The sequence below is a fragment of the Oncorhynchus kisutch genome, linkage group LG23, assembly GCF_002021735.2.
Source record: "Oncorhynchus kisutch isolate 150728-3 linkage group LG23, Okis_V2, whole genome shotgun sequence".
Classification (NCBI taxonomy): Eukaryota; Metazoa; Chordata; class Actinopteri; order Salmoniformes; family Salmonidae; genus Oncorhynchus; species Oncorhynchus kisutch.
This window is the reverse complement of record NC_034196.2, coordinates 37,119,725-37,144,725: the sequence shown is the minus strand read 5'-3', so window position 1 is coordinate 37,144,725 and position 25,001 is coordinate 37,119,725. Positions and strand designations below refer to the sequence as shown.

The 25,001-nt window shown below is 45.3% G+C and overlaps 1 protein-coding gene across 5 annotated transcripts in view; it reads left to right on the top strand.

The window, feature by feature from the left end:
- dennd1a (DENN/MADD domain containing 1A) overlaps positions 1 to 25,001 on the top strand; it is a 158,167-nt gene that overhangs the window by 53,969 nt on the left and 79,197 nt on the right. For all 5 annotated transcript variants that reach the window (XM_031802207.1, XM_031802210.1, XM_031802206.1 and 2 more), the window contains exons 4-5: positions 10,870 to 10,919; positions 16,334 to 16,453. In XM_031802207.1, the coding sequence (XP_031658067.1) occupies positions 10,870 to 10,919; positions 16,334 to 16,453 (170 nt within the window). The remainder of the gene's footprint in view (positions 1 to 10,869; positions 10,920 to 16,333; positions 16,454 to 25,001) is intronic.

Here is a 25,001-nt window from a genome sequence, read left to right as displayed (position 1 = left end):
ACACACACACACAAACACACACACTCTATAATTACTAGAGTGGTCATAAATCCCCCTTTTGTGATTATTTGTTTACTTTTATTACAGTGGCATATTTTTTATCGTTATTTGCTATTATATACACTCCGTGGCCAGTTTATTAGGTACACCACCCCATTCACGAAATTGGTTCGCTCCTACAAACAGTGAGTCACTTGGCCGTGGCTTGCTATATAAAACAGGCAGACAGGCATTGAGGCATTCAGTTACCTAAGCGACTTTGAGCGTGGTATGATCGTCGGTGCCAGTGTGTGCCGGTTCCAGTATCTCAGAAATGTCCTCCTGGGCTTTTCACACACGATAGTTGCGTCCTGCTGATGGTAGAGTCAGGATGAGGCGTAAGCAGCATGAGTCCATGGCCATATCCTGCCTGGTGTCAATGGTACAGGCTGGTGGCAGTGGTGCAATGGTGTAGGGAATGTTTTCATGGCACACGTTAGGTCCCTTGATCAAAATCAAATCAAATTGTATTGGTCGCATACACATATTTAGCAGATGTTATTGTGGGTGTAGCTAAATGATTGTGCTCCTAGCTCCAACAGTGCAGTAATACCTAGCAATACATAACAAACAATACACACAATACCAATTGAGCAACATTTACATCCCCCCGAATAATTCAGTCTGTTCTGGAAGCAAAGTGGAGGTCCGACCCGATACTAGATGGGTGTACTTAATAAACTGTGTGTGTACATTTGCTATTATGGCTTTAAAAAAAATAACAAGGTCAACATTTCACACTGCAGCATTTTCTCTTTTTATGTGGTGGCCACATTTTGTTGCTACTGAGGTTTTATTATTGTAGGAACTTGAATACGTGCATAAAGACCCTGTGAGGGCAGTGAGTGATTGGGAGGTGTGCAGTGGAAGGAGACCCTGTGAGGGCAGTGAGTGATTGGGAAGTGTGTGGTGGAAGGAGACCCTGTGAAGTGCTGAAGGGAATAGAGACTCGGAGACACATGAGATTGTCCTGTTGATTGGCATGTCTATCTTCCCTTCATCCATCCGGTCCCCCTCCATCTCATTTAGTTTGGAGGAAGTGGGTGTGTGTGTGCCCCTACATGCCTGTTTGAGAATGTGACCGTCATGTCAGGGAACTGTTCCTGGGCCCAATTATCTGTGGCCAAACTGAGCCCATCGAGGCTGGAGGTAAGTCCACCAAGCCCCTGTGAGCTACCAATGCCTCCACTCCCCACAACCCGTCTGGCCCTATTGATGTTAGCAGGCAGGGTCTGGAGAATAAGTGCTGTGAGGCAGTATGTCAGATCGGTTTGATGTACTGAGTGAAAAGGAGGGTTGGATGGTTGGAGCTCAGAGATGGAAGGGGGTTGGGTTGCCAGGTCAGAGGTCAGAGATGGAGGGGGGTTGGGTTGCCAGGTTGGAGTCTCTGGGAAGGGGAGGCCCCAGGTGTGGCGAGTCCCAGCCAGGGAGGCAGGAAGTGTCAGGGTAGCACAGAGCTCAGCTCCGACAACCAACCACACACACACGCACACCACCAGTATAGCTGTTATGAGGTTGGGAAGGAGAGGGGTGGGGGAAGTTACAGCAATTAAAACTAAGGTGTAGTCCACAGGGGTTTAGTGGGGGGGGGGGGCAATAAGGCAAATCGCACGACAACTTGCACTCGGGGACAGGGCACACACACACACACACACTACATCCCTCCATCCATCTCCTCCCCTTCGAAATCTGTTTCCTATTCCTGGGGCTGAATGGCTAAGCTGTCCATGTGCCTAAATAATGATGGATGATTATTGCTCTCCGGACACATGACGACGTAGGCGCTTGTTAAAACGAACAACCCCATCATTTCTGTGAAATAGCTTCTCTGCATCATTCTGAGTGACGAATTCTAATAGATGCTTTCCTATGCAAGTGCTTGGCTACTTATGCTATTAATACTACTACTACATAGTCTAGTGACTATTAGAATTGTGTATGATACCACTTAAAATGAAGGACGTTTTATTGTTTTATAAGTTTCTCTCCTGTATTTTTTTCATCTTTAGTTTGTTGTTTTGTGAGGGCTTAGATGTCTCAGCCTTTCATCTGTCTTTTCTAGTGTGCTGTTTGCAAGTGTTTTAAGTCCTTGTTGTTTTATTAGGAGGCTATGTAATGCACTACTTCATTTAATATACATACTGTATTTGCATGTGTTTCTAGTTTTTACTGAGTGTGTGTGTGTGTGTGTGTGTCTCAGTTTTGTATGCATGTAACACACATTCAAAAAGTAAGTGGAGTGCTTGGCCTCACAGTGCCAACTCATCCTTCCATTCTGACTCCCCTCCCAGTCGCATCACAAATAAACACATCATTTATCCGTTTCAAATGTCAACAACAAAAACAACATTTCCTGCCATAGGCAGGTGTTTGTCATGTACAGGGGAACTGCACTAAGACCAATCCTTAGAAGACTTAGACTTATAGTAAGATCAATTCTATTTTGACATATTTCTTTAAATGCAATTAGTTTTATGGGAAATGAAATAACTAAACCCCATTCTCTGGTGAGAACGAGTGATCGGCGCCTCCCCATCCCAGTAGATAGGAGGAGTGGAATGACAGGCGGATCTGAAGTAGAGGGGTGGAGATGGTGCAGGTGCACACCCCTCCTTCTTCCCCCCATAGCTCTCAGCTGTTGAATCATTATTACAATGATTCATTAGAAATGGTATTGACAGGGCAATGCCCCTGGTGTTGGGAATGGTATTGACAGGGTAAAGCCCCTGGAGTTGGGAATGGTATTGACAGGGTAAAGCCCCTGGAGTTGGGAATGGTATTGACAGGGTAAAGCCCCTGGAGTTGGGGATGGTATTGACAGGGTAAAGCCCCTGGAGTTGGGAATGGTATTGACAGGGTAAAGCCCCCGGAGTTGGGAATGGTATTGACAGGGTAAAGTCCCCGGAGTTGGGAATGGTATTGACAGGGCAAAGTCCCCGGAGTTGGGAATGGTATTGACAGGGCAAAGCCCCTGGTGTTGGGAATGGTATTGACAGGGTAATGCCCCCGGAGTTGGGAATGGTATTGACAGGGTAAAGCCCCAGGTGTTGGGAATGGTATTGACAGGGCAAAGCCCCTGGTGTTGGGAATGGTATTGACAGGGTAAAACCCCTGGTGTTGGGAATGGTATTGACAGGGCAAAGCCCCTGGTGTTGGGAATGGTATTGACAGGGTAAAGCCCCTGGTGTTGGGAATGGTATTGACAGGGTAAAACCCCTGATGTTGGGAATGGTATTGACAGGGTAAAGCCCCTGGTGTTGGGAATGGTATTGACAGGGTAAAGCCCCTGATGTTGGGAATGGTATTGACAGGGTAAAACCCCTGATGTTGGGAATGGTATTGACAGGGCAAAGCCCCTGATGTTGGGAATGGTATTGACAGGGTAAAGCCCCTGGTGTTGGGAATGGTATTGACAGGGTAAAACCCCTGATGTTGGGAATGGTATTGACAGGGTAAAGCCCCTGGTGTTGGGAATGGTATTGACAGGGTAAAGCCCCCGGTGTTGGGAATGGTATTGACAGGGTAAAGCCCCCGGAGTTGGCAATGGTATTGACAGGGTAAAGCCCCTGGTGTTGGGAATGGTATTGACAGGGTAAAGCCCCCGGTGTTGGGAATGGTATTGACAGGGTAAAGCCCCCGGAGTTGGCAATGGTATTGACAGGGTAAAGCCCCTGGTGTTGGGAATGGTATTGACAGGGTAAAGCCCCTGGAGTTGGGAATGGTATTGACAGGGTAAAGCCCCAGGTGTTGGGAATGGTATTGACAGGGTAAAGCCCCCGGAGTTGGGAATGGTATTGACAGGGTAAAGCCCCCGGAGTTGGGAATGGTATTGACAGGGTAAAGCCCCCGGAGTTGGGAATGGTATTGACAGGGTAAAGCCCCCGGAGTTGGGAATGGTATTGACAGGGTAAAGCCCCCGGAGTTGGGAATGGTATTGACAGGGTAAAGCCCCCGGAGTTGGGAATGGTATTGACAGGGTAAAGCCCCTGGAGTTGGGAATGGTATTGACAGGGTAAAGCCCCTGGAGTTGGGAATGGTATTGACAGGGTAAAGCCCCTGGAGTTGGGAATGGTATTGACAGGGTAAAGCCCCTGGAGTTGGGAATGGTATTGACAGGGTAATGCCCCCGGAGTTGGGAATGATGTTGACAGGGTAAAGCCCCAGGTGTTGGGAATGGTATTGACAGGGTAAAGCCCCTGGAGTTTTCAGATTCCTGTATTGTGTTTCTGTTGGGAGTCTTGTATAAGCCAGGCTTGGGGAAATGAAAGGGATTCAGAAGAGCCTAAATCAATTGAAATGAAGATGAGAATAGAACATGATGAATTTGTCGTTAGATAGTCTTGAGGTCACAGAATTTGTGCACAATGTTAAAGAAATGTAATTATAATTCAATTCCAGATTTGAAAGAATGATCTTAATATTTAGCCTACCACCACTTAGGCTAATAGCCTATCTTGCCTTGCTATCCTGAAAGGCCCTGAGTGAATGGTTCATCATTCTGTGATTGTTTACAGCCTAGGCTGTAGGATTGCCAACGCCAACCTTCTAGGTTTGACCTGAACCATAATCTCCCCGAATTTAGCATTTTGAGAGATTTTTCTAATGATGGTAGGTGGAATTATACATGAAATCTTTGAGAATTTTCAGAATCTGGCAACCCTATGATTTGTATTTCCTGAGGGGTGTGTGGGTTCAGTCTCATATTTCCTGAGGGGTGTGTGGGTTCAGTCTTATATTTCCTGAGGGGTGTGTAGGTTTAGTCTCATGTTTCCTGAGGGGTGTGTGGGTTCAGTCTTATATTTCCTGAGGGATGTGTGGGTTCAGTCTTATATTTCCTGAGGGGTGTGTGGGTTCAGTCTCATATTTCCTGAGGGATGTGTGGGTTCAGTCTTATATTTCCTGAGGGGTGTGTGGGTTCAGTCTTATATTTCCTGAGGGGTGTGTGGGTTCAGTCTCATATTTCCTGAGGGATGTGTGGGTTCAGTCTTATATTTCCTGAGGGGTGTGTGGGTTCAGTCTTATATTTCCTGAGGGGTGTGTGGGTTCAGTCTTATATTTCCTGAGGGGTGTGTGGGTTTAGTCTCATGTTTCCTGAGGGGTGTGTGGGTTCAGTCTCATATTTCCTGAGGGATGTGTGGGTTCAGTCTTATATTTCCTGAGGGGTGTGTGGGTTCAGTCTCATATTTCCTGAGGGGTGTGTGGGTTTAGTCTCATGTTTCCTGAGGGATGTGTGGGTTCAGTCTTATATTTCCTGAGGGGTGTGTGGGTTCAGTCTCATATTTCCTGAGGGATGTGTGGGTTCAGTCTTATATTTCCTGAGGGGTGTGTGGGTTCAGTCTTATATTTCCTGAGGGGTGTGTGGGTTCAGTCTTATATTTCCTGAGGGGTGTGTGGGTTTAGTCTCATGTTTCCTGAGGGGTGTGTGGGTTCAGTCTCATATTTCCTGAGGGATGTGTGGGTTCAGTCTTATATTTCCTGAGGGGTGTGTGGGTTCAGTCTCATATTTCCTGAGGGGTGTGTGGGTTCAGTCTCATGTTTCCTGAGGGGTGTGTGGGTTTAGTCTCATGTTTCCTGAGGGATGTGTGGGTTCAGTCTCATATTTCCTGAGGGATGTGTGGGTTCAGTCTTATATTTCCTGAGAGGTGTGTGGGTTCAGTCTTATATTTCCTGAGGGGTGTGTGGGTTCAGTCTTATATTTCCTGAGGGGTGTGTGGGTTTAGTCTCATGTTTCCTGAGGGGTGTGTGGGTTCAGTCTCATATTTCCTCAGGTGTGTGTGTGTTCAGTCTCATATTTCCTCAGGTGTGTGTGGGTTCAGTCTCATATTTCCTGAGGGATGTGTGGGTTCAGTCTTATATTTCCTGAGGGGTGTGTGGGTTCAGTCTTATATTTCCTGAGGGGTGTGTGGGTTTAGTCTTATATTTCCTGAGGGGTGTGTGGGTTTAGTCTCATGTTTCCTGAGGGGTGTGTGGGTTCAGTCTCATATTTCCTCAGGTGTGTGTGTGTTCAGTCTCATATTTCCTCAGGTGTGTGTGTGTTCAGTCTCATATTTCCTCAGGTGTGTGTGTGTGTTCAGTCTCATATTTCCTCAGGTGTGTGTGTGTTCAGTCTCATATTTCCTCAGGTGTGTGTGGGTTCAGTCACATATTTCCTCAGGTGTGTGTGGGTTCAGTCACATATTTCCTGAGGTGTGTGTGTGTTCAGTCTTGGGTGACTCAGGCCCTGACTGGAACTGTTTGTTGCTAAATGGAACCGGCCAGCTTCATAAGCCCACGTTAGTCATCGGAGTGAGTCAGTAACCATCAGACTAGCTTTGCCCTTTCAGACCGCAGGTCAGCGTTTCTTGTCACAAATCTTATTTTGGAGGCAGCTCTGCAGTGGTCACTAGCTGGCACAGTCACAATGTCATGAAATCTGATTTTTAAATCTAACCTTAACTCTAACATTTAACCACACTGCTAACCCTAATGCCTAACCCTAACCTTAAATTAAGACCAATTTTTACAATTGAGCCAATTTTGACTTTGCAGCTGGCCTATCTAAGAGGAAAACGCTTAGTTCTGCCTCCAGGACACGACTCATGACAATAAACGTCAACCTGCTTTCAGAGCAGGGAATCCAAGCCAAGGGAAAACACTTGATTCAAAACCTTATAAACTGTCTCAAAGCTGTCTTCTCAGCTAGCCTGTAGACTATTTGCGGTTTGTGTCAAGTCGTTTGGCCTAATCTTTTGAGAGGGATCAACAGTTTATGGCTTGGCTAATACTAGTAGAGAGGTCTAGTGAATAAGAGTTGGAAGTCAGTTTCACTGACAAAAAATTGTGTGTTATTATTTAACTTCCTCAGTTTCATAACAGATGTGTGTGTGTTTAATGCATGTGTGTGAATGTGCATGCTATATGTGTGCTGTTGTCATGGTGACATAGTTACATCAGTGCCTCCCTCCCTCCCTCTCTTGAATTATTATTATTTTTTCTACTTTTTACCCCTTTTTTCTCCCCAATTTGGTGATATCCAATTGGTAGTTACAGTCTTGTCTCATCGCTGCAACTCCCCTACGGACTCGGGAGAGGCGAAGGTCGAGAGCTGTGTGTCCTCCGAAACAAGACCATGCCAAGCTGCACTGCATCTTGACACACTGCTCGCTTAACCCGGTAGCCAGCCGTACCAATGTGAACTCCAGTCTTTTTTATTGTATCACACCTCGCTCCTCTCACCTTTCACTTGTTTTTCACCACACCTGAACCACCACCTGCCCACCGCGTCCCATGGTGGCCCCAAAGCATCATGGGAGCCAAGGCCTCACCCACCAGGTGCCACCGACTCACCCTCATCTGCTGCCATGGCGACCAGTGAGCTGAGTCAGTAATTGGTTGTCCACCCGGGGGTGGAGGTCTTGGGGGACTACAGGCTTGAAGCTCTCTGCTGCCTGGCACTCTTGTTTGTCCCTCCATCTGGTTCCACCAGGGCTTCAACACGGCTGTGGTAGCCCACCAGGGAGCAGTGGTAATTTCGTCAACAATAACTATGACGAATAATACTCATCAACAACCTATTTTTCCATGCTAAAACTATGACGATAACCCGACGACATGCCCTGGGAAAAAACTATCTTACAAATTACTTTATATTTTAGTCAACGAAAATGTGACGAGGTGAGAATTTCACATGAGACTATGGACAGTTATTTCACGTGAACATTTTTATCCATGTTGTCCAATCAGAAGCATGCATGCAGAATATTTAATGCAATCCTCTCATTGGCAGAATGGACATCTTTCAGTTGCACGGTCTGATTGTGCTTTTCTCTCAGCTCTCCCACACAGCTTCCAGGAGGTCACTTCAGTCACTCGTCAATCTGATGCGAAGGCAGGACACTGGACCTCTAAATAACCTCAACTAGAAACAATGTTTACTCTCTCTCTTACTTTCATGTAGGCTATTTATTTTTGATCACATCAGAAACTCTATTTTCCAGTGTGAACTGTTATTCATCTGTTGCTGCTCTCGCTCCACACTTTTTTCCTTTGAGAAATGTTGACTATTATGAGTACAGTAATACTTCAGGCATTTTTGTAAAGCTCAAATTATCCTGTTTTCAAGGAAACCTCTGTTATTTACCCCCTTGAGGGTTATGATGTGGAGAAAATCTGAGCTGTAAATTGTTTAATCTGTAGCTAATGCTTTATAGCCTATATGCTTATTTACGGTTGGCATTGGTTACAATCTGCCGCAATGTTGCCAGCTAAGGTATACCAGGCGATAGTAGGCCTAGTTGGACAAGGCTATCTGAATGTGCACATGATGGAAGTTAGAGGTAGCCTAAATATTCATTATTTAATAGAAAAAATGCACTCAGTATTATGTGACTAAAAGGACGGTGACTAAATCTAGACAACAATTCTCCAGAGTTTTAGTTGACTGAATAACTAAAACTAAAGAAGGATGAAATGGCTAAAATGTAACTAAGACTAAAAGACATGTTAAAACTAAGACTTAAACTAAACCTAAAATAGCTGCCAAAATGAGCACTGTCAGAGAGCACCCTGGCTGGGTATGACTCTCTCCTCTGTCTACCAAAAACCCAGGCCCCAGCCTGCTCTGTTGTTGTCCGGCCTAGTTGCTAGTCTGAGCTCTCCTGGGCCCCTGTGTTACTCATTCTCTCTCTTTCTCTCCAGTTTCTTGCTTTCTTCCCATCTCTCTTCCCCCCTCTCTCTCTCTCTCTCTCTCTCTCTCTCTCCCTCTCCCTGCACCTCTCTCTCGTTGTACTCATTTCTTGCTCTATCATATAGCTCTCTCTCACTCCACCACTATTTCTCTCTCTCTTATTCCTTTTTTTGCTCTGTACGCTCGCTATTCCTTCTTTCTCTTCCTCTCACATCTCTCTCCCTCCCCCTCTGTCTGTCTTTGTTAGTTACCCCTTAGTCCCAGGGCCCTAATCCAGGGGTCCCCGACTCCCCGTGTTGGAGGGACACAGCTGAGAGAGAGAGAGGTGGCCAGGCAAAGCCCCTGCCTGCCAGCCTTCTATCCCCTCTCCCCCTCACCTCTTGCCCCATGCTGATCTGTGATTCCCCTGGCCTCCCTAGTATCCCCCACCCACCCCCCTCTACCCGTTTCCCGCTGGTCCCCTTGGATCCTGCCGCTCGCTCCCCTTTCACTGTTGCCCATATGTTGGGGCAGCCCCCCCCCCCAGGGCCCTGTTAACACTGCTCAGACACACACACACCCCTCCCTACCCTACCCACCTCCTCAACCAAACTCCCACCACACCACCGCCGGCTTCATTTGTTGCCATTGTGTTCTTTTCTTTTTCCCACTCTTCCATTTTTTTTAAATCCTTGCTGGTACAATTGTCTTTGATTGACCCGCTCCCCCTGTCAATGTCTCTCTCTCCTCTACTTCCTCTATCTCTCTTTCTCTCTGTCCTCTACTTCCTCTATCTCTCCTTCTCTCTGTCCTCTACTTCCTCTATCTCTCCTCCTCTCTGTCCTCTACTTCCTCTATCTCTCCTCCTCTCTGTCCTCTACTTCCTCTATCTCTCCTTCTCACTGTCCTCTACTTCCTCTATCTCTCCTTCTCACTGTCCTCTACTTCCTCTATCTCTCCTTCTCTCTGTCCTCTACTTCCTCTATCTCTCCTTCTCACTGTCCTCTACTTCCTCTATCTCTCCTCCTCTCTGTCCTCTACTTCCTCTATCTCTCCTCCTCTCTGTCCTCTACTTCCTCTATCTCTCCTTCTCACTGTCCTCTACTTCCTCTATCTCTCCTTCTCACTGTCCTCTACTTCCTCTATCTCTCCTTCTCACTGTCCTCTACTTCCTCTATCTCTCCTTCTCTCTGTCCTCTACTTCCTCTATCTCTCCTTCTCTCTCTCCTCTACTTCCTCTCTCTCTGTCCTCTACTTCCTCTATCTCTCCTTCACACTGTCCTCTACTTCCTCTATCTCTCCTCCTCTGTGTCCTCTACTTCCTCTATCTCTCCTTCTCACTGTCCTCTACTTCCTCTATCTCTCCTTCTCTCTGTCCTCTACTTCCTCTATCTCTCCTTCTCTCTGTCCTCTACTTCCTCTATCTCTCCTCCTCTGTGTCCTCTACTTCCTCTATCTCTCCTTCACACTGTCCTCTACTTCCTCTATCTCTCCTCCTCTCTGTCCTCTACTTCCTCTATCTCTCCTCCTCTCTGTCCTCTACTTCCTCTATCTCTCCTTCTCACTGTCCTCTACTTCCTCTCTCTCCTTCTCACTGTCCTCTACTTCCTCTATCTCTCCTTCTCTCTGTCCTCTACTTCCTCTATCTCTCCTTCTCTCTCTCCTCTACTTCCTCTCTCTCTGTCCTCTACTTCCTCTATCTCTCCTTCTCTCTGTCCTCTACTTCCTCTATCTCTCCTCCTCTCTGTCCTCTACTTCCTCTATCTCTCCTTCTCACTGTCCTCTACTTCCTCTATCTCTCCTTCTCACTGTCCTCTACTTCCTCTATCTCTCCTTCTCTCTGTCCTCTACTTCCTCTATCTCTCCTTCTCTCTGTCCTCTACTTCCTCTATCTCTCCTTCTCTCTGTCCTCTATTTCCTCCATCTTTCCTTCTCTCCCTCCTTTCTTTGTCCCCCTTTACACCTTAATAGATATTTTCCTTCACCTCCTTCTCTGCCCTCTGCCCTCATCTGTCTCTGATTTCTCCAGGCCATGCACTGTTATATGGTGTGGCGCAGTTAATACTTAGATTTATAGGCTCCTTTAGATGTATAAATGTTCTCTCTCTCTCTCTTCTCTCTCTCTCTTCTCTCTCTCTGTTCTCTCTCTCTGTTCTCTCTCTCTCTCTCTCTCTCTCCCCCAACAGGAAACTCTTCAGACAGTCCCCAAGTTCTGCTTCCCCTTCAGTGTGGACAGGTACGTTTGTTATAACACACACACACACTCCCTCCCCTCTCATCGTTTGTAATGCCGCACAGCCGGCAGCCGTGTTCTCCGGAAGCTTTTTGGAGAGTTTAAGGTCCTAGACCCCCATAACACACACACACACACCACCCCTCTAGGGAAGTAATGTGTCTCTTCAGAGTGTGATTTACCAAACCCAGCTGGTGGCTAGGCCCGAGCTCTCTCCTGTCCCCCACTTGGTTGAGAGGGAGCTACTTTTAACTATGTTATTATGGCCTATCAAATACTCCCCCCCCCCCCCCCCCCCCCCCCCCCCCAAGTACAAAAGTAAATTTTAGAATTTGTCTCAGTAAACTAATACTAAATGATACTATAGTTAGTTTGTATCTCAGACTGACAACACATGCAGTATGAGACTTAAAGGTGCACTATGCAGAAATCGCTCCACCATTTCCTGGTTGCTAAAATTCTAAGAGTTTGCCTCATTTCTGTTTTATGTGCCGAAATATCAAGTATAGTGTAGAGAATCATTGTACCATCTGAACCACTGTGAAATATATTTTGAATAACCACAAAATATTGTATTTTCAACAGTTTGAAGCTGGTGTACAAAACCCAAAGTAAAAGATGCAAAAACAAAACTCAAGACCGGGTCGCATAGAAAAGCGCACGTAGAACTTATCTACCACTTCTTAGACTTGCTTTCAATAAGAATGAAATCTATAACTAGTTGAATTTGGTTGGGTCACCCAAAAAGTAACATATTGCAGCTTTAACTCCACAGCTACACACTAGCTTGTCCTATTCCTTAGCTTGACAGTTATCACACCTACAACAAGAGAGGTGGTTTGGTTACTTGGAAACTGAATGTTCTCACCTCTTACACAGATTCCACACAATATGCTACAACCTGCATCATTAGAGAGAGAACACTACTCTGGTGCTAGTGTAGTCCCTGAGTGCTATCGCCATCTACAGGAGAGATGAGGAATCACACGCATGGTGACTGCAGTCACCCCAGTCAATATCAACAGGAGTGACACATACATTGGAGGAGAAGGCAGGGAGGCAGCGAGTGGGAGGAAAACTGTGTGTGTGTGTGTGAAGCTGTTTGACATTTCCTCCCGCGTCCGTCTCTTTCTCTTGACACTGGCTCTACTTGCTCATGTTGAGAAATCCATGGGTCAGAAGTAGCTTCACTATCATCTCCACACAAACACATGCACACACACACACGCACACGCACACACAGCCCATTATTCCGACCTCTTGTCACACGAGAGAGAGAGAGAGAGGCTGCCCGCTAGGCTTCTATAGTTAGCCATGTGACACGCTGACTCAGGGCATTCTTGTCACCCCGGCTACATCCACACACCCACCCACACACCCACCCACACATCCATATAGCCACCCACACATCCACCCACACATCCACACAGCCACCCACACATCCACACACATATCCACACAGCCACCCACACATCCACACAGCCACCCACACAGCCACCCACACATCCACACAGCCACCCACCCATCCACACACACATCCACACAGCCACCCACACATCCACACACTCACCCACATATCCACACAGCCACCCACACATCCACACAGCCACCCACACATCCACACAGCCACCCACATCTCCACACAGCCACCCACACAGCCACACAGCCACCCACCCACACATCAAATCAAATCAAATGTATTTATATAGCCCTTCGTACATCAGATTATATCTCAAAGTGCTGTACAGAAACCCAGCCTAAAACCCCAAACAGGAAGCAATGCAGGGCAGAACAGTTGAAACTGGACCAGCAGCACGGTCAGGTGGACTGGGGACAGCAAGGAGTCATCATGTCAGGTAGTCCTGGGGCATGGTCCTAGGGCTCAGGTCCTCCGAGAGAGAGAAAGAAAGAGAGAAGGAGGGAATTAGAGAACGCACCCTTAGATTCACACAGGACACCGAATAGGACAGGAGAAGTACTCCAGATATAACAAACTGACCCCAGCCCCCCGACACATAAACTACTGCAGCATAAATACTGGAGGCTGAGACAGGAGGGGTCAGGAGACACTGTGGCCCCATCCGAGGACACCCCCAGACAGGGCCAAACAGGAAGGATATAACCCCACCCACTTTGCCAAGCACAGCCCCCACACCACTAGAGGGATATCTTCAACCACCAACATACAATCCTGAGACAAGGCTGAGTATAGCCCACAAAGATCTCTGCCATGGCACAACCCACATCAGTGAATCAACCCACTCAGGTGACGCACCCCTTCCAGGGACGGCATGAGAGAGCCCCAGTAAGCCAGTGACTCAGCCCCTGTAATAGGGTTAGAGGCAGAGAATCGCAGTGGAAAGAGGGGAACCGGCCAGGCAGAGACAGCAAGGGTGGTTCGTTGCTCCAGAGCCTTTCCGTTCACCTTCCCACTCCTGGGCCAGACTACACTCAATCATATGACCCACTGAAGAGATGAGTCTTCAGTAAAGACTTAAAGGTTGAGACCGAGTTTGCGTCTCTGACATGGGTAGGCAGACCATTCCATAAAAATGGAGCTCTATAGGAGAAAGCCCTGCCTCCAGCTGTTTGCTTAGAAATTCTAGGGACAATTAGGAGGCCTGCGTCTTGTGACCGTAGCGTACGTGTAGGTATGTACGGCAGGACCAAATCAGAGAGATAGGTAGGAGCAAGCCCATGTAATGCTTTGTAGGTTAGCAGTAAAACCTTGAAATCAGCCCTTGCTTTGACAGGAAGCCAGTGTAGCTACGGAGGCTAGCACTGGAGTAATATGATCAAATTTTTTGGTTCTAGTCAGGATTCTAGCAGCCGTATTGAGCACTAACTGAAGTTTATTTAGTGCTTTATCCGGGTAGCCGGAAAGTAGAGCATTGCAGTAGTCTAACCTAGAAGTGACAAAAGCATGGATTAATTTTTCTGCATCATTTTTGGACAGAAAGTTTCTGATATTTGCAATGTTACGTAGATGGAAAAAAGCTGTCCTTGAAATGGTCTTGATATGTTCTTCAAAAGAGAGATCAGGGTCCAGAGTAACGCCGAGGTCCTTCACAGTTTTATTTGAGACAACTGTACAACCATTAAGATTAATTGTCAGATTCAACAGAAGATCTCTTTGTTTCTTGGGACCTAGAACAAGCATCTCATACATCCACACAGCCACCCACCCATCCACACACCCATCCACACATCCACACAGCCACCCACACATCCACACACCCACCCACATATCCGCCCACACAGCCACCAACCCATCCACACACCCACATATCCACACAGCCACCCACACAGCCACCCACACACCCACATATCCACCTACCCATCCACACAGCCACCCACCCACACATCCACACAGCCATTCACTACTATAGGGTGGAGCACACAGTCAAGCTTACCGTATGCTTCCCAGTGGAAAACAGTTTGCGCATATACAGTGGCTCACAAAATGATTGACACCCTTGATAAAGATGTGTAATAATGAATGTATGAAGTAAATCATTTAAATACTGAGCTATATGTATGCAAAAGAACATTTGGGAAATGTAATTTTTTTTATACTAATACAATTGCTCAGAGAAATAGGTTTTGTAATGCGTTTTTTTCTCAAAAAGTTGGGGGGCAAAAATTTTGACACCCCTAAAGATACTTAATAAATAAAGTAGTCAAAAGTGTAGTATTTGGTCCCATATTCCTAGCACACAATGACTACATCAAATCAAGCTTGTGACTACAAACTTGGATGCGTTTGGAGTTTGTTTTGGTTGTGTTTCAGATTATTTTGTGCCCAATAAGTGATCTGGATAATCCTGAATGAATCGTGAATAATGATGAGTGAGAAAGTTACAGAGGGTCAAAGATCATACCCCCAGGACATGCTAACCTTCACCATTACTAATAACAGGGGAGGTTAGCATGTCTTGGGGGTATGATCTTTGACCCTCTAACTTTCATCATCATTCACCATGCATTCAGGATTATCCATAATCGTGGTAGAATCCACATTAATATATGTGTTTACAATAAAAGTGACTCCAAAATGACATAATACATTATTTGTCATTCATTTCTATTGGGCACAAAATAATGTGAAACACAACCGAAACGAACTGCAAATGCCTCCATAAGCTTGATGTAGTCATTGCGTGCTAGAAGTTTGTGACCAAATACAACTTTTTACTACTTAATTTATAAGAGTCTTTATGGTTGTCAATCATTTTGACATCTCTACATTTCGAGTAGAGTAGGATAAAATAATATAATTTCCCAGTTTTTTGAGCATATAATATATCTTAGTATTTTAATAATTTACTTTATACAGTCAATATTGCTTATTTTTAAAATTTATTTTATCTTTATTTAACTAGGCAAGTCAGTTAAGAACAAATTCTTATTTTCAATGACTGCCTAGGAACAGTGGGTCAACTGCCTGTTCAGGGGCAGAACGACAGATTTGTACCTTGTCAGCTCGGGGATTTGAACTTGCAACCTTTCGGTAACTAGTCCAACTCTCTAACCACTAGGCTACCCTGCCGCCCCTTATATTTATTAAGGGTGTCAATAATTTCGGACCCAACTGTATTACGACAAAATTTTGTAACGTTTTTGTGTTCGGCAGGGTTTGTTTTGTCTGTTAGAGCACACATTTTTGGTAGCCGAAATCAACGCTCTTCGTCAGTGATTTGTCGGTCAACGTTAGGGATTCTTCACTTAAGTGTGGCAAATGGTCTGAATACTTATTTATTCTGTTTTACATTTTTTATAAATGAGTTAAAATGTCTAAAAACCTCTTTTCGCTTTGTCGTTATGGGGTATTGTGTGTAGATTGACGAGGGAAAAAATATTAAATCAATTTTAGAAGAAGGCTGTAACGTAATAAAATGGGAAAAAAGTCAAGGGGTCTGAATACTTTCCGAATGCACTCTGTTGGTGCGTACGACGTCTCAAGGAAGACCAACAGTAATATTGCCACTTCTTTCTAGTTATTCAACCTCATTTTTAAGGGAGTATGCAAGGCACAGACATTCACTTCACCTAGCCGAGTTCTGCTAGGAGCAAACCTAACTTACTATCTGGACGCCTTCAGCCAGCAACCCTCCTAAATGGACCGTTGCCCCTAGGTACTCTACCTACGATGCTAATACTGATAATGATGATAACACTAGCAATAATAACGTCACCTTTATACAGAAAGCACTTTAAAGGGCACGACTTTGTGTAAAACGAGAAGCCATGTATGAAAATGCCTCTTTCTTTCTCTCCTCCTGCTCAAATTCCTTCTCTCTCTCTACCTCTCCTTCTTTCTAGGCCAGATTACTGTTGAAAAGGACTTTTGATGTAAAAACTGCTTTATGGATACATTTGATTGATTGGTTGCTTCCCATCCTCTCTGTGCGATGCAGCCTGTCGGTGAGCCAAGTGGGCCAGAACTTCACCTTTGTTCTGACGGACATCGAGAGCAAGCAGCGCTTTGGCTTCTGCCGCCTCTCCTCGGGGGCCCACAGCTGCTACTGCATCCTCAGGTGAGACCCCTTTGTGTGTGTGTCTGTGTGTGTTTGAGAGAGAGAGTTTCCTATATCGGCGTACCACAAGGTACAGTGTCGGCACCATTGAACTTGGATTTTTACATTTGAATCATTTAGCAAACTCTCTTATCCAGCGACTTACAGGAGCAATTAATAGAACAGAGAATTGTGTGTTCTGGGGGGAGGGATGCATCATACTGCATTATACATGTTGTTTTTAAGTCAGTTGTGACTATTCTATAGTTGGATATTCTGTATCATATCAGAGAAAAAGCAAAGGGAGAGAGACAGCTAAGTGGCCTTGGCAAAAGTGGAGCTACAGGACAGGACAGGTTTGGACAGAACAGAGCAGGTTATGACAGGACAGAACAGGACAGATTAGGACAGGGCATGTTAGGATGGGACATGTTAGGACAGAACAGGACAGAACATGTTAGAATAAGAAAAATTAGGACAGGACTGGTTAGGACAGGATAGGTAGGAATGGACAGAACAGAACAGGTTCGGACAGGACAGGACAAGCATTACAGAGGGTCCAATGGACTCTTAAATCTGAGTCGTGACTGTACCTTCACCAGTGGCTTTTCACATTCTCTGTGGGCAGAAGTCAGGCCGTGTTCTCTGTTCATACACACACACTCACTCACTCTCTATCTCAAACATTCTCTCAAACGCATACTGAATGCAAGATCACCCTACATTCTACCAAGTCATCCTCTGTTGACCACCAATGGGCTCCCGAGTGGCGCAGTGGTCTAAGGCACTGCATCTTAGTGCTAGAGGTGTCACTACAGACACCCTGGTTAGAATCCAGGCTGTATCACAACCAGACGTGATTGGGAGTCCCATAGGGCAGCACACAATTGGCCCAGCGTTGGCCGGTGTAGGCCGTCATTGTAAATAAGAATTTGTTCTTAACTGACTTGCCTAGTTAAGTAAATAGCACATGATTCGCGGACGGCCATTTGGCCTGTGTCTTGGTGGGGGGTGGTGAGCCTAGAGGGAAGTGACTCTGGATCTTGGTGGGGGGTGGTGAGTCTAGAGGGAAGTGATCCTGGGTCTTGGTGGGGGGTGGTGAGCCTTGAGGGAAGAAACAACACTTCAAGACCTGAGGATGTGGCCTGATTGTTAGTGTGTTTGCACATACTCCTGTGTGTGCTAGTTTTATCGGTGTGTGTGTTTTAGTTATTATTATAATTTTGGGGGGGCTCATCCACCACCCCCCCCTCTTCGGAGGACAAAAATAAACGTTGTTTTTACATATTTTTCTTTTGTTGTTACATGTCCATTCTACACACATTTTACAGTAGTTATATAGCAACATAAAGTCATTTGATACATTTCATATACAGTCGTGGCCAAAAGTTTTGAGAATGACACAAATATTAATTTCCACAAAGTTTGCTGCTTCAGTGTCTTTAGATATTTTTGTCAGATGTTACTATGGAATACTGAAGTATAATTACAAGCATTTCATAAGTGTCAAAGGCTTTTATAGACAATTACATGAAGTTGATGCAAAGAGTCAATATTTGCAGTGTTGACCCTTCTTTTTCAAGACCTCTACAATCGGCCCTGGCATGCTGTCTATTAAATTCTGGGCCACATCCACACTGATGGCAGCCCATTCTTGCATAATCAATGCTTGGGGTTTGTCAGAGTTTGTGGGTTTTTGTTTGTCCACCCACCTCTTGAGGATTGACCACAAGTTCTCAATGGGATTAAGGTCTGGGGAGTTTCCTGGCCATGGACTCAAAATATTAATGTTTTGTTCCTCGAGCCACTTAGTAATCACTTTTGCCTTATGGCAAGGTGTTCCATCATGCTGGAAAAGGCATTGTTCGTCACCAAACTGTTCCTGGATGGTTGGGAGAAGTTGCTCTCGGAGGATGTGTTGGTACCATTCTTTATTCATGACTGTGTTCTTAGGCAAAATTGTGAGTGAGCCCACTCCCTTGGCTGAGAAGCAACCCCACACATGAATGTTCTCAGGATGCTTTACTGTTGGCATGACACAGGACTGATGGTAGCCCTCACATTGTCTTCTCCGGACAAGCTTTTTCGGATGGCCCAAACAATCGGAAAGGGGATTCATCAGAGAAAATGACTTTACCCCAGTCCTCAGCAGTCCAATCCCTGTACCTTTTGCAGAATATCAGTCTGTCCCTGATGTTTTTCCTGGAGAGAAGTGGCTTCTTTGCTGTCCTTGACACCAGGTCATCCTCCAAAAGTCTTTGCCTCACTGTGCGTGCAGATGCACTCACACCTGCCTGCTGCCATTCCTGAGCAAGCTCTGTACTGGTGGTGCCCCGATCCCGCAGCTGAATCAACTTTAGGAGACGGTTCTTGGCGCTTGCTGGGCTTTCTTGGGCGCCCTGAAGCCTGCTTCACAACAATTGAACCGCTCTCCTTGAAGGTCTTGATGATCCGATAAATGGTTGATTTAGGTGCAGTCTTACTGGCAGCAATATCCTTGCCTGTGAAGCCCTTTTTGTGCAAAGCAATGATGACGGCACGTGATTCCTTCCAGGTAACCATGGTTGATAGAGGAAGAACAATAATTCCAATGCATCACCCTCCTTTTGAAGCTTCCAGTCTGTTATTCTAACTCAATCAGCATGACAGTGATCTCCAGCCTTGTCCTCGTCAACACTCACACCTGTGTTAACGAGAGAATGGCCGGGCTGAAATGCAGTGGAAATGTTTTTGGGGGATTCAGTTCATTTGCATGGCAAAGAGGAACTTTGCAATTAATTGTAATTCATCTGATCACTAAAATCCTGGAGTATATGCAAATTGCCATCATACAAACTGAGGCAGCAGACTTTGAGAAAATTAATTTTTGCGTCATTCTCAAAACTTATGGCCATGACTGTACATTACATCTAGATGGATAGTACTGATACATTATTTGGCCATAACTATTATAGAACTTGAGCTTTGTGTGTGTGACCTGAGAATAGGGCCTGATTTTGTGTGTGTGTGACCTGAGAATAGGGCCTGATTTTGTGTGTGTGACCTGAGAATAGGGCCTGATTTTGTGTGTGTGACCTGAGAATAGGGCCTGATTTTGTGTGTGTGACCTGAGAATAGGGCCTGATTTTGTGTGTGTGACCTGAGAATAGGGCCTGATTTTGTGTGTGTGTGACCTGAGAATAGGGCCTGATTTTGTGTGTGTGACCTGAGAATAGGGCCTGATTTTGTGTGTGTGACCTGAGAATAGGGCCTGATTGTGTGTGTGTGACCTGAGAATAGGGCCTGATTTTGTGTGTGTGTGACCTGAGAATAGGGCCTGATTTTGTGTGTGTGTGACCTGAGAATAGGGCCTGATTTTGTGTGTGTGTGACCTGAGAATAGGGCCTGATTGTGTGTGTGTGACCTGAGAATAGGGCCTGATTTTGTGTGTGTGTGACCTGAGAATAGGGCCTGATTTTGTGTGTGTGACCTGAGAATAGGGCCTGATTTTGTGTGTGTGTGACCTGAGAATAGGGCCTGATTTTGTGTGTGTGTGACCTGAGAATAGGGCCTGATTTTGTGTGTGTGTGTGACCTGAGAATAGGGCCTGATTTTGTGTGTGTGTGTGACCTGAGAATAGGGTCTGATTTTGTGTGTGTGTGACCTGAGAATAGGGCCTGATTTTGTGTGTGTGTGACCTGAGAATAGGGCCTGATTTTGTGTGTGTGTGACCTGAGAATAGGGCCTGATTTTGTGTGTGTGTGTGACCTGAGAATAGGGCCTGATTTTGTGTGTGTGTGTGACCTGAGAATAGGGCCTGATTTTGTGTGTGTGTGACCTGAGAATAGGGCCTGATTTTGTGTGTGTGTGACCTGAGAATAGGGCCTGATTTTGTGTGTGTGTGACCTGAGAATAGGGCCTGATTTTGTGTGTGTGTGACCTGAGAATAGGGCCTGATTTTGTGTGTGTGTGACCTGAGAATAGGGCCTGATTTTGTGTGTGTGTGTGTGTGCGTGCGTGCGTGTTTGCACATGCCCCTGTGTGTGTTAGAAAGAGTAAGGGAGTGTGTATTTATGTGTATCTAGTTTTATCTGTGTGGGTGTGTTTATGCACGCATGTCACTCCGATGGAGCAGCAGCTGTAGTATCTCCACCGGTTAGAGAGCCAAGCCACCACCACTTTGGGTAAAGGCCGGAAAACGTTCCCGGATATCCCATCACTCGGGTGCTTTGAAATCCGACCACTCCAATCTTAATGTTTTGTCTCTGACTAGTAATTCCTTTGTGGTCCAGAGGCCACCCCTTCCCCTCTCTACTGATTTCTGTCTCTGTGTATGCTGGAAGAAGTACCTGGATCAGTAAGGGGTATATGTGTTGTTCAAAAACTAGGGACTATTTTGACTCCATTATTCATATTTTTGAAGGTGGATAAAATATGAATGTTGACAAAAAATAATTACGGTAATGTGAGAATCCGTTGCTCTCTTTCAGTCTCAGAGCTATTTCTCTCTTTCTTTTTCACTTGATTGATATCTGCAGTTCTATTTTTATCTTTCTCTTTTCATCCCCCCTTCTTATCCCTTTCTCTCTCTCCTCCCTTCTCCCTCTCTGTCTCTCCCTCTCTGTCTCTCCCTCTCTGTCTCTCCCTCTCTGTCTCTCTCTCTCTCTCTCTCTCTCTCTCTCTCTGTTTCTGTCTCTCTCTCTCTCGCTCTCTCTCTCTCTCTCTCTTCCTCCTGTCAATGTCCACAGCTAATCTAACCAGTCTCAAACGCAGGATGCACATAGAGTAGTCAGACTAGAGGCATGTACACAGAACAAAAATACAAACGCAACATGCAACAATTTAAAAGATTTTACTGAGTTACAGTTCATTTAAGAACATCAGTCAATTGAAATAATTTCTTTAGGCCCTAATCTATGGATTTGACATGACTGGGAATACAGATATGCATCTGTTGGTCACAGATACCTTAAATAAATGGTAGGGGCATGGATCAGAGAACCAGCCAGTATCTCGTCTGACCACCACTTGCTTCATGCTGCGCGACACATCTACTTCGCATAGAGTTGATCAGGCTGTTGATTGTGGCTTGTGAAATGTTGTCCCGCTCCTTTTTAATGAAGTTGCTGGATATTGTCGAGAACTGGAACACCCTGTCGTACACATCGATTCAGAGCATCCCAAACATGCTCAATGGGTAACATGTCTGGTGAGTATGCAGGCCATGGAAGAAGAAGTACATTTTCAGCTTCCAGGAATTGTGTACAGATCCTTGCGACATAGGGCCGTGCATTATCATGCTGATACATGAGGTGATGGCGGCGGTAGAATGGCACGACAATGGGCCTTAGGATTTTGTCACGGTATCTCTGTGCATTTAAATTGCCATCAATAAAATTTAATTGGGTTCATTGTCCGTAGCTGATGCCTGCCCATACCATAACCCCACTGCCACCATGGGGCACTCTGTTCACAACTTTGACATCAGCAAACCGCTCGCCCACACGACGCCATACACGTGGTCTGTGGTTGTGATGCCGGTTGGACGCACTGCCAAATTCTCTAAATGACGTTTGGTAGAGAAATTAACATTAAATTCTCTGGCAACCGCTCTGGTGGACATTCCTGCGGTCAGCATGCCAATTGCACGCTCCCTTCAAAACTTGAGACATCTGTGACATTGTGTTCTGTGACAAAACTGCACATTTTAGTGGCCTTTTATTGTCCCCAGCACAAGGTGCACCTGTGTAATGATCATGCTGTTTAATCAGCTTCTTGATATGACACACCTGTCAGGTGGATGGATTATCTTGGCAAAGTAGAAATGCTCACTTACAGGGATTTAAACAAATTAGTGCATAACATTTTAGAGAAATAAGCATTTTGTGCATATGGAACATTTCTCTGATCTTTTATTTCAGTTCATGAATCATGGGATTAACACTTTACATGCGTTTATATTTTTGGTCAGTGTATTTAGAGAGTAGGGAAATTTAGGTTTCTGCTTTATGATGTATTTACATGACACTTCAACATTCTATGGCAGCCATGTTAGCTCCCCATTAACATGACATGAGGAATATTCTAACAATGCTATGTAACTGAATGTCTGAAATTAGAACAATATTCAACATTCTAAAAGTTGGTCCAATATATGGACTGTGCTATTTTTATACTTTGGAACCGGAACCCCCATCAGAAGCTAGCCAGCTAACTAGCTAGTAGTCAGTTAGCCACTGCTAGCGGTCTTCACTGTTAACTCGGACAACAACAAGCCTTCACTCGGTCAATACCTGCCAGTCTGCACAGCGCCATATCAACCCAGAGCATATCGGACTGCTTTTTCTCTACCACATCTCTGGATTCCTACCGCAAGCTCTGAACCTTTACACCGGATTATCGCAGCTAGCTAGCTGCAATCTGAGTGGCTACTCCTGGCTAACGTCTCTGTCCCGAAGCAAGCACCAGTTAGGGTTGAGCTAGCCTCGAGCTAAGCCCATCTCCCGGCTAGCCAAAGAGGTCCACCAGACAGTTCTTGGGCTACAATACCTCTTTTGCCAATTGGCCTGGACCCTTTACTGCCGACACGTAGCCCCGCCAATCCATCACGACTGGTCTGCCGACCTAATCGTCCGGGGTGGTTTCAACAGGCTCTTCCGTTGCGACGTCGCCGGAGGCCCATCTGCTAGCCCCGGCCCGCTAGCTGTCTGAATCGCCGTGTCTCCAGCTCGCCTACCGTAGTAGCGACTACTGAATCGGCTCCCTGACTCATATATTGCTACTTTGGTTAGTGATTATTGTCTTATTTCACTGTAGAGCCTCCAGCCCTGCTCAATATGCCTTAGATAGCCCTTTTGTTCCACCCCCCACACATGCGGTGACTTCACCTGGCTTAACTGGTGCCTCTAGAGACAAAACCTCTCTCATCGTCACTCAATGCCTAGGTTTACCTCCACTGTACTCACATCCTACCATACCCTTATCTGTACATTATGCCTTGAATCTATTCTTCCACGCCCAGAAATCTGCTCATTTTACTCTCTGTTCCGAACGCACTAGACAACCAATTGTTATAGCCTTTAGCCGTACCCTTATCCTACTCCATCTCTGTTCCTCTGATGATGTAAAGGTTAACCCAGGCCCTGCAGCCCCCAACACCACTTCCATTCACCAGGTGCTCTCATTTGTTGACTTCTGTAACCGTAAAAGCCTTGTTTTCATGCATGTTAACATCAGAAGCCTCCTCCCTAAGTTTGTTTTATTCACTGCTTTAGCACACTCCACCAACCCGGATGTCCTAGCCGTGTCTGAATCCTGGCTTAGGAAGGCCACTTCATCGACCTGGTCAAGACTTTCAACTCTGTCAATCACTATATTCTTATCGGCAAACTCAATAGCCTTGGTTTCTCAAATGACTGTCTCGCCTGATTCACCAACTACTTCTCAGAAAGAGTTCAGTTTGTCAAATCGGGGGGGGCTGTTGTCCGGTCCTCTAAGGGTGCCACAGGGTTCAATTCTCGGGCCAGCTCTTTTCTCTGTATATATCAATGATGTCGCTCTTGCTGCTGGTGATTCTCTGATCCACCTCTACGCAGACGACACCATTCTGTATACATCTGGCCCATCTTTGGACGCTGTGTTAACAAACATCCAAACGGGCCTCAATGCAATTAAACACTCCTTCTGTGGCCTCCAACTGCTTTTAAATTAGAGGTCAACCGATTAATCAGCATTATCAGCTGATTAATTCGATCCCGATTTCAAGTTTTCATAACAATCGGTAATCGGCACTTTTGGATTACATTGCACTCCACAAGGAGACTGCATGGCAGGCTGACCACCTGATATGCGAGTGCAGCAAGGAGCCAAGGTAAGTTGCTAGCTAGCATTAAACTTATCTTATTAAAAACAATCAGTCTTAACATAATCACTAGTTAACTACACATGGTTGATGATATTACTAGTTTAACTAGCTTGTCCTGCGTTGCAAATAATCAATGCGGTGCCCGTTAATTTATCATCGAATCACAGCCTACTTCGCCAAACAGGTGATGATTTAACAAGCGCATTCGCGAAAGAATCACTGTCGTTGCACCAATGTACCTAACCATAAACATCAATGCCTTTATTAAAATCAATACACAAGTACATTTTTTTAAACCTGCATATTTAGTTTAAATAAATTAATGTTAGCAGGCAATATTAACTAGGGAAATTGTGTCACTTCTCTTGCGTTCTGTGTGAAGACCATTTCTGTGTGAAGACCATTTCTTCCTATCAAAGACAGTAATTAATTTGCCAGAATTTTACATAATTATGACATAACATTGAAGGTTGTGCAATGTAACAGCAATATTTAGTCTTATGGATGCCACCCATTCGATAAAATACGGAACGGTTCCTTATTTCACTGAAAGAATAAACGTTTTGTTTTCAAAATGATTTGGATTTGACCATATTAATTTGTATTTTTTTATTTGACCTTTATTTAACTAGGCAAGTCAATTAAGAACAAATTCTTATTTCAATGACGGCCTAGGAACAGTGGGTTAACTGCCTTGTTCAGGGGCAGAACAGCAGATTTTACCTT